This window comes from Portunus trituberculatus, chromosome 41 (assembly GCF_017591435.1).
Source record: "Portunus trituberculatus isolate SZX2019 chromosome 41, ASM1759143v1, whole genome shotgun sequence".
In the NCBI taxonomy this organism is placed as follows: domain Eukaryota; kingdom Metazoa; phylum Arthropoda; class Malacostraca; order Decapoda; family Portunidae; genus Portunus; species Portunus trituberculatus.
This window is the reverse complement of record NC_059295.1, coordinates 9783488-9793487: the sequence shown is the minus strand read 5'-3', so window position 1 is coordinate 9793487 and position 10000 is coordinate 9783488. Positions and strand designations below refer to the sequence as shown.

General features: G+C 45.0%; 1 protein-coding gene across 11 annotated transcripts in view; it reads right to left on the bottom strand.

The window, feature by feature from the left end:
- LOC123516623 overlaps positions 1-10000 on the bottom strand; it is a 162087-nt gene that overhangs the window by 73827 nt on the left and 78260 nt on the right. For 10 of the 11 annotated variants that reach the window (XR_006678261.1, XR_006678264.1, XR_006678263.1 and 7 more), the window contains exon 3: positions 3953-4156. The exons of the other annotated variant lie outside the window; for it this stretch is intronic. Coding sequence is in view for 3 of the 10 variants with exons in the window: in XM_045276185.1 (XP_045132120.1) it covers positions 3957-4156 (200 nt within the window). In the remaining 7 variants the exon portion in view is untranslated. The remainder of the gene's footprint in view (positions 1-3952; positions 4157-10000) is intronic. 11 annotated transcript variants of the gene reach the window in all.

Here is a 10000-nt window from a genome sequence, read left to right as displayed (position 1 = left end):
TTTTTCTGGAACCAGGTGGTACGCGGGGTCTGTGCGGGTCTTCCATGTGGTACTCGCTCATGAAAATTTTGGGAACTACTCCTGTAAGGCATTTAATAGCTATATACACTAGCGAGTACTGACAATATTACTAATTGATTTTTTTAATATACTTTAGATACACAAAGTTATTTGGCACAGCGTGCTGTACACCAAAATCTCGCAGGCACCAGCCTCCACTATTCCACTGCAGAACAAACGCTACCCAACCTTCTCCACTGATTGTTTTGTCACCTGTCCGTCCATTCCAGGCTACTGAAGCTGTACCATACCTGCAATATACTCTTTACTTTCTACATTTTATACCACTTGATTATATCCATACCATGACCTCCCATACCCGTGCACGCCACATCTCCACCATCACATCCCCACCTAACACCATTACCACCATTACCACAACACCCATACATCCATTTCCACACCATAGCCTCTCTTAACACCACACTTACACCTCACTACATCTACACCATCTCATCCCTACCTAACACCATTATCACCATTAGATCGCAATATCCACAACACCCACACAAACACTACCACACCATAAACTCCCTAAACACGACACTTACATCTCACCACATTCTACACCATCACCTTCCATACACAACACCTCATACCACCATCACCTAAATCCCCACACCGCTACACACACACACCCTTACTAAACCTGCCCTTACCAACTGCACACCCACGGGCCGCCCTCATTTCGACATCACAGAGAGAAAGGCGGCACCTCGCGTCGATCACAAGTGTTAGAAGGTAAACTCTCCCGTGACTGATTGTTTAAGCAAGGGTGGAGAGCAAACAAGGGGGGCAAACAATGGCTGGTTGAGGGGCGGACAGGGCGGAGGGAAGAAGAGGCTGGTTGTGGTGGTGGGGACCAGGGACGGGGGACAGGAGAGGGCGGCAGTACGTGAAGCGGTAAAAGAGAATAACGGACGAGAAGGAAATTGACTGCCGTTTCTTAACCACTTCTTTCTGCTTGTTTTTGTTTGTTTATTTATCTGCTTAATATTTGACGGAGGGAACGGGGAAAGTAGCGCGTGTGTGTGGAGTGGCGGAGAGCGAGGGTGGGTGGGTGAGTGAGTGGGTGAGTGAGTGAGTGAGTGAGTGAGTGAGTGAGTGAGTGAGGGGATGGAGGGAAGGATTAGAAAAGAGACTACTCAGGTGGAGGATAAAGAGAATGGGATGGATGAGGAAGAGAAAGAGGATAAAGGATAAGAAGAGAAGTCAGTGAAGAGTTAGTATAGGTGTGTCGGAAGCGATGTTTTTAATCTAGACCTAAATTATTTTCCTTAACGCAATAACACACTGGGGTAAGTTAATGCTGCTTATCACAACTTCTTTCTATAGTTATCTTTCAGGCAGGGTTCTTTTTCTCTTATGTTATACCTTAGGAGAAAAGCGGTAAAAAGACTATAACTGCCACTAATTACAACCACCACCACCTCTTCCACCGTTACTACCACTGTCGAGTTCCCTTCAGATGCAACACAAAAATTATACTTCGGAAAACGGTCACATTCACCAAGACGGAATTCCTTTCATCAGGGGACGCGAAACTACTGCAGTTCTTGTGTATTTCAATTACTCATCATTATTGTTTATGCGCTACTGTTTATTTCTACCCAGTCAGCCTATCCGGGGTCGTGATTTTCGCCAACTCAATCCCAGACATAAACACAAAACTCTGCACTCCTGCCTGTATTCCTAAACACGCTACATATCTTACCGGGACAATTCTTCAAGAGCCAAGCGGTGATAGTGGGTCGGGATTCGGGATTTTATTATAATCTTTCCTATTATTGATACAGACTGCTTGTTAACTCTTTCACGGCGGCAAGTAGCATGTCACTAAAGCAGCGTTTCCCAGCCTTTTCCGACCATAGCACCCCCTGCTGCCATGTCTAAGCAGTCCAGTACACCTAACTAATATCTTGTTATTAGAAGGATAAAAGAATGCGAAGTGTGTTCATCACTTCCTAGCACCCTAGGGGGTACTAGCACCCCAGGTTGGAAAACGCTGCACTAAAGCAATGGATGGACTCTTTCAAACCACCTATTAGAAATGAAAGGATAAGAAAAGATACTGATTTTGTCATTTCTATCCTGTACTATGGGTAGAGATGGCTGTGAAACTTGACATATGCCTCAGAGCGGTTAGTGATAAGGGAAAGATGCAGCAAATAGCTGTGATTCAACAGAGAAATGGCTAACCCACCTCTAGAATCATGAACGCATTTTAAGAACACAGATAACCTCCTTTCATTCGCGTTATAATTGGTCGAGATAGGACACCGACACATTTGACAGCAAAGCCGCAAGTTCGCCGCTGTGTTCCTTCGTCCCGTCCACCTCTGAAGCTGCGCGGGAGGTCAAAACAACGAAGCCATAATAATAAGCTGCAATAATACTAATTCACCTTCAGAGCAGACTGGCTTGTTACTCCTTCCTTTACGTGGCCACAGCCCAGGACAAACATTCGGGAGAGGAGTGGGAACGATATCAAGGAAACTCAAAGTGAAGCAGGAGTAACGTTCTGCTTTCTTCCGTCTCTCTTAATCGTTTTTCTCAAAGACTACCGAGATGATTAGTTGAGTGCGAATAGTGTTTCCCTATCCTGTTAAATTCGTCACTTGAATCATGAAAATATCATTAAAAATTCCAATAACTTTTACATGAGCCTGCTAAAATTGTTAGAGATGAGATGTCGAAAATCCAGTCTCGAAGGCGATCTAAAGACGCAATGTTCGGCAATACAAGACATTCTGCGTCAACCTGAACTTGCAGAAGAAACTCAGCGTAAACGCCAGTACTGCTGCTTCAGTAAGAGTTTCTGTACCACCTTTCTTCACAGTCTTGTCTCATTGCCCATTTCTTGCCTGGGGATGTATTCTTTCGTCTTTTATGCAACATTTAACAGGTTGCAGTGGATATTTTAAAAGATGTTTTCACGATGATTATAAAGATATTTTAACAAGAGTTCTGCGCTATCAATGAGAAAACACCTCCAAAACAAGAATAATAATCCTTGCAGACTTTGAAAGAGAAAATTAAGTGTTTCTGTTCACGAACCTTCGTGCTGTAGTGTGGTCGCTGAGGCACCACTGTCAAAACTTTTCTTCCATGGCATAATCATCACGAGTCATCTGCTTTCCAGGATTGTTACTCGCTTGAAAATCCTTGAATGTTATCCTTTTAAAAAATCATTCTTCTCTTCCTTACTATTACTCTATCCACTCCAATATCTGTCCTCATTCTTTCATCCTTTTCAGTGACAAACTCTAGAATTCTCTACCTCTTCCCCCTCCATCGGCCTTTCTTAAGACTGAAACTTTTCCTTTCAACTTTTCTTTATTTTCATTTTTGATTAACTTTTCAAAACGGCAGAAAGGCCAAAAATTTTCTGCCAGTTTTCTTGCGCCAAAGACTAAATTACTGTTACTGAAAATACTCTAAGGCTTCAGACACTATTAGCAAAACGTTACTGATCGAATGAGAATAACCTATAGATACTACTAAACCGAAATAAAACAACCATCATTACAGTGTTCTAGTCACGCCATCACTCCTAAACGCCGCCAATGGTGTCATTCAAAACTCATGAAAACATAGCAATCATTAAGGGACGTTGCAAGAAGCCATTAGGTATAACAATACGTGGCAGTCCCAGTAAGACGCAATTCTGTCATCACCACCATAAACCATACCTTTTGAATATAATGACTCAGCACTAACAATCAGAATACCGCGTCCATTCCATTCATCCACCATTATTCTGAAAACCAATTCCTCCCTTTCTTGAGCCACATTTCAAACCTCCACAGCATCATTTGAGAAGACCCTGGGTAGTCAGGAGCAGCTATGGAGGTGTAACATTGAAGGGGAGGGTAAATGAGCCTCTACTTACCCTATCATCCCTTGGTCCTCTCGCCTTCCGTTGCGCCGATGCCTCCCGCTGGTTGAGGAGCAGGAAGGCAGCCAGGCAGGCAAGGTAGGTAGGTAGGTAGGTAGGTAGGTAGGTAGGTAGGTAGGTAGGCAGCCCATCCTTCCCCAGCCATAATTAATTCCTTGGTTTTTTGCGTCTCCTCTTTTCTGTTTGTTTCGATTCCTTCTGTGGGGGAAAACAAATATGTAAGCGTCGGCCTGCGGTCAAGGGAGCTCTTCTTTCCTCCTCCCTCCCTCTCTCCCTCTCTCGCTTCCCTCTTCTCTCCCTCCTTTTCTTTTTCCTTTCCTCTCTTAGATTTGGGTTTCTTTTTTATTCGTGTGTGTGTGTGTGTGTGTGTGTGTGTGTGTGTGTGTGTGTGTGTGTGTGTGTGTGTGTGTGTGTGTGTGTGTGTGTGTGTGTGTGTGTGTGTGTGTGTGTGTGTGTGTGTGTGTGTGTGTGTGTGTGTGTGTGTGTGTGTGTGTGTGTGTGTGTGTGTGTTCTGAGGATAGGAAAGAAGACGACAAAACTCCAGACGATGAAATAGGTAGTGAGTGGAAGAGAAGCGATTTCCTCCTCCATATCTACCTTCCTCCTCTACCTCCTCCTCCTCTTCTACTGTCTTCTTCCTGTTGTCGTTCTCTCTCTCTCTCTCTCTCTCTCTCTCTCTCTCTCTCTCTCTCTCTCTCTCTCTCTCTCTCTCGTCCTTCTATTGCTTCTCCTGCTACACTCTTCTCCTCCTCCTCTTTTAATCTATTTTCTTGTTCTTGTTCTTGTTTTTCTTCTTCTCTTCTTTTCTTCTTCTTCTTCTTCCTCTTTTTTTCCCCTTCTTTTCTTCTTCTTCTTCTTCTTCTTTCTTTTCTTACTCTCCTCCTCCTCCTTTCTTCTCTTCCTCTCCCTTTTTTCTCTTCTCTTTATTTTTCCTTCTCTTCTCCTCCTTATCCAATTTATTCTTTTCTTACTCCTCGTTTTCTTATCTTTTACCTTCTTATTCTTCGTCTTCTTACCCTTCTTCTTCTTCCTCCTCCTCCTCCTCCTCCTCCTCCTCCTCCTCCTAGGCTGGCACACTATAATCAGAATACACAAACAAACAAACACAATGAAAAAAAAAAAAAAACACTGGCTGGATGTTGTACTCGGCAAATCATGGACGATATAATTACGCCATTTTTACACACGGAAGGCGAAGGTTGCCGAGTAACAATTTGCAATGCAGATTCCCAAATAATATTCACATCCCAGAGAGGAAAAAGACAGTCGGCTGCTGCTATTGGCTTTTTTTTTTTTTCCTTTTCAGATTAGTAATGCAAACAAGAATTCATAATTAAATAAATCCTTTCACGAATTGCCGAGAAAACCAAGTCGACTGTTCAGTTCATTCGCCAAATAAAAGATATTTACATATTTTTCAACTCATTACACAGACGCACCTGCACGCACGCACGTACACGAACACACACACACACCTTGCTGTCTCCTCCTCCTCCTCCTCCTCCTCCCGGTCACTGGTTATGATAAAGAACAGCAACAGAAGGTAATGAAATAAAACATGTTCTTTCTGCCTCTGGGTGCTCAGTGCTGCCCGACACTGCACTAATCAGCACCGCCTCCCAGCACGGCCTCCTCCCCTCGCCTCGGTGTCTCAGACGCTTGTCAAATATTAATGTAATTATACTTGGCCTGGCAAGAAGAATGAAGGATCTGAATGTGACGGAGGAAAGAGGTGAAGCGAGGCGAGGCGAGGCGAGGAGAGGTATTACAGTAAAGTCCCTCCCCAGCACAGTCTGCAGGCGGCGGGACAGTCCCTCCCCAGAACAGTCTGCAGGCGGCGGGACAGTCCCTCCCCAGCACACAGTCTGCAGGCGGCGGGACAGTCCCTCCCCAGCACACAGTCTGCAGGTGGCGGACAATCCCTGCAAATGATAGCACAGACGATTTTTGATAAGAATTTTGGTGATATTAATTTTGTCATCAACGCTTTACAGATAAAGAATAATGTATTGAATATCTACTTCAGGCACTAAGGGACGTGTGGACCTTGTGGTGTGTGTAGTATGGAGAGTCACCGGTAAGGACAATAATGATAAGGTTTCATTTACTTAAAGCCTAAACATATTACTGATTCAATCAGAACATCGAGGTTATTCGTTTGTTCCGCCACTCTACGTTCACGTGTGGTCATAGGGGAAAGAATTTCTTTGTTTTCACCAGCTAATATGATTCTACTTGCAGGACAAAGGCGTTTTCACTCACTGGGTATAGGGATGGGAGGACACCAATCCATATACACCATATCTTGCCACGCTGCCTTACAATGTCCTGGCTGGGTTGCCGGATTGCACATTCACGGCTTTCTTAGGTGGAGAGGTTACGTCCCGAGCTGCGACGAGTTCACATGCAAACTATCATCTAACTACAGACGGTTTGAATCCACTGGGCATACCATTACGCTACTAATCATCATATCATCATCATCATCATCATCATCACCACCACCAATACTGTTAATACAAGACAAAGCTTTAGCTATTCCGAGTGTCCAGTGCTAAGGATAACAACAAAAAATATATGAATTCCATATTCGAGGAAAAACTAATAAGCACCGCCACAACTTACAACAACAACAACGTGTGTTTCGTGGCACGCACTATGAAATTTCCACAACTTGCCGCGAGTAAAAGGCTCCACCATTTCTCCATCAAAAGAAGGGATCGTCGTGAAAGCCGAGATGTATTACAGCGAGCGACATAAAACTCCTCCAGCTTATTTAAATCGTGAATAACGCTTCCTGGCAAGAGAATGACGAGCAAGACGGAGGTGATGCAAGGCCAGTTTTAATTAGCAGAATTCTTGTATTGTGAGCCAGCCACCTGTGCTTTGATGAAGGAAAGTAACTAGAATAAAATGTTCCCGAGAGAGAGAAGAGAGAGAGAGAGAGAGAGAGAGAGAGAGAGAGAGAGAGAGAGAGAGAGAGAGAGAGAGAGAGAGAGAGAGAGAGAGAGAGAGAGAGAGAGAGAGAGAGAGAGAGAGAGAGAGAGAGAGAGAGAGAGAGAGAGAGAGAGAGAGAGAGAGAGAGAGAGAGAGAGAGAGAGAGAGAGAGAGATTTGGTCTATCATATTTGCCACAACAGACCAACAAGTTCATCTGTCGCTGTGTTGCATTCAGTCCTCACAATCATTATTCATTAATGATCTTAACCAAACTTCTTGCCCTATCCATCCCTACGCTGATGATACCACACTACACCTTTCCACGCCTTTTCAGAGACGACCAACCCTTCAGGATGTCAACTTCTGATCTTTCTAAGATTTCTGATTGGAGCAGAGAAAAATTGTTAGTGTTCAATGCCTCAAAAACTCAATTCCTCCAATTATCAAGTCGACACAACTTTCCAGACAACTATCCCCTCTTCTTCAATGGTACTCAACTGTCCCCATCTTTCAGATTGAATATCCTCGGTCTGTCTTTTACTCATAATCGAAACTGAAAACTTCACATCTCATCTCTTTTGCTAAAACAGCTTCTATGAAGTTAGGCGTTCTGAAGCGTCTCCGTCAGTTTTTCTCACTCTTCCAACTGCTACCTCTGTACAAGGGCCTTATCAGACCTTGTGTGGAGTGTTCTTCTCTTGTTTGAGGGTGATTCTTTCACACAGTTTTATTAGATAGGGTGAAATCAAAAGCTTTTTGTCTCATCAACCCCACTTCTCTGAATGACTGTCTTGAGCCTCTTTCTCACCGCCGAAATGTTGCATTTCTTGCTATCTTTTACCTCTATATTTTTGTGCTAAATGTTCTACTGATCTTGCTAACTGCATGCCTCCCCTCCTCAAGCGATTTCGCTGCATAAGGCTTTCTTCTTCCTTTCTCCTTTATTCTGTCCAAGTTCTTAAAACAAGAGTTAACCGGTACTCTCAATCTTTCATACCTTTCTCAGTTAAACTCTGGAGCTCCCTGCCTGCTTTTTGTATTTCCAACTTCATATGACTTGACTTCATTTAAGATGGAGGTTTCAAGACATTTGTCCCTGTCTTTTGACTAACTCTAACCTGCAAGAAGACTGACAATTCAGTGAGCATTTAAAAGAAAAAAAATTCGGAACCTTTATCTGCACAGTACTCGTATGATGACACACACACACACACACACACACACACACACACACACACACACACACACACACACACAAATAAATATATAAATAAATAAATAAAAATAAGATAGAAAAATGTCTCATAGCACAAGAAAAGACTAATGCTTCATAATTTTGGAGTTGAAGACCATGTGTTTGTGGGCGTGTGTCTGTGGGCGTGTGTTTCCGGGCGTGTCTAGAGTGTTTCATAGGCGTGGACGTGTGTCTGAAATGCTTCATGAACATGGGCGTGTGTCTGAAGTGACTCTAGGGTGTGGGAGTGTGTTTCCAGCGTTTCATGGGCGTGGTCGTGTGTTTCCAGCGTTTCATGGGTGTGGGAGTGTTTCCAGTGTTGCATGGGCGTAGTCATGTGTTTCCAGCGTTTCATGGGCGTGGTCGTGTGTTTCCAGAGTTTCATGGGCGTGGTCGTGTGTTTCCAGCGTTTCATGGGCGTGGTCGTGTGTTTCCAGCGTTTCATGGGCGTGGCCGTGTTTCCAGCGTTTCATGGGCGTGGCCGTGTCTTTCCAGTGTTGCATGGGCGTGGTCGTGTTCTTCCAGTGTTTCATTGGCGAGGGAGTGTTTCCAGTGTTTTATGGGCGTGGGAGTATGTTTCCAGCATTTCATGAGCGTGGAGTGTGTTTGCAGTGTTTCCTGAGCGTGAGAGTGTTTCCAGTGTTTCAAAGACGTGGGCGTGATCTTGGGTGTTTGAAGGCGTGGCTTCAGCGTAAGTCTGGTCGGCACACGGGCGTGAAGCAAAGGTAATGAGTGAGATGGGACGTAACAATGTGTCCGGTCGTGATTTGGTACGGGCGTATGCTTACGTATAAATGTTCATAGTATGTGTCTATAATGGCAGCTTAGGGGGTGCAGATGCTGTACGTGAGTTTATGGCCATGTGGGCGTGGCAATCTTCCTCGTAGGTGGACTGTGGGCGTGAATAAGCGTTCCTGCAGGTGTCTCCCTCATGCGGCGGGCAGAGGGAAGCCAGAGTGAGGGCGCCCCGCTGGCCCGCTACGCCCCCTCGCCTGCCTGCCTTCACCGCCTCGCGCCGCGCCTCCCCGCACCGCCGCCCGCCACAATGCAGGGCGGCAGGGCGGCAGAGCAACATTGTTTTGCTTTGTCCGATGCTGGATAACAATAAGACAGTGACAACAAACGAGATTACATAGTTTCTCTTCACGGTAATTTTAAAACAATCATTACTGCAAATGAAAGATGAATGATAATAATAATAATAATAATAATAATAAATAGATGCTGTAAGAGTAAAGCACAACGGCACAAAAATCCAGGTTTACAAAAGATAAATACATAAAAAAAAGTAATTGAGTAACGGAAAAAAATCATTCATATAAAATATAAGAGAGAGAGAGAGAGAGAGAGAGAGAGAGAGAGAGAGAGAGAGAGAGAGAGAGAGAGAGAGAGAGAGAGAGAGAGAGAGAGAGAGAGAGAGAGAGAGAGAGAGAGAGAGAGAGAGAGAGAGAGAGCATAAAAACAAACAAAAAATTCCTTTTACTGTTTAGGTAATTAAAATCATATCTTCTAACTGATCACGTCAATCACCACAACCAACACACCAATTTTCGTGGTGCCTGTACCGATAACCAGATCACGAGGCAGCGGTGAGCGTGGGGGAGGAAGAAGCAGGTGACAGAAGGAGGTGATAGGGAACATGTAGGCGAGGATGGGGAGGGTGGAGGAGAGGCACGACAGGGCGGGGGTATAATAGGCTCATTTGTTAGTTGAAAACCTGTGCGGCGGCGGCGGCGGCGGCGGCGGCGGCGGCGGCGACGGGGGGCGTTGCGGTGCGGGGTGCGGCGCAGCGGGAACGGCGGCGAGGAGGTGGACGCGGCGGAGTGACGGCGGCGGGCAGGCAGTACCGGGGCAGTAGAGGGGAGTAAC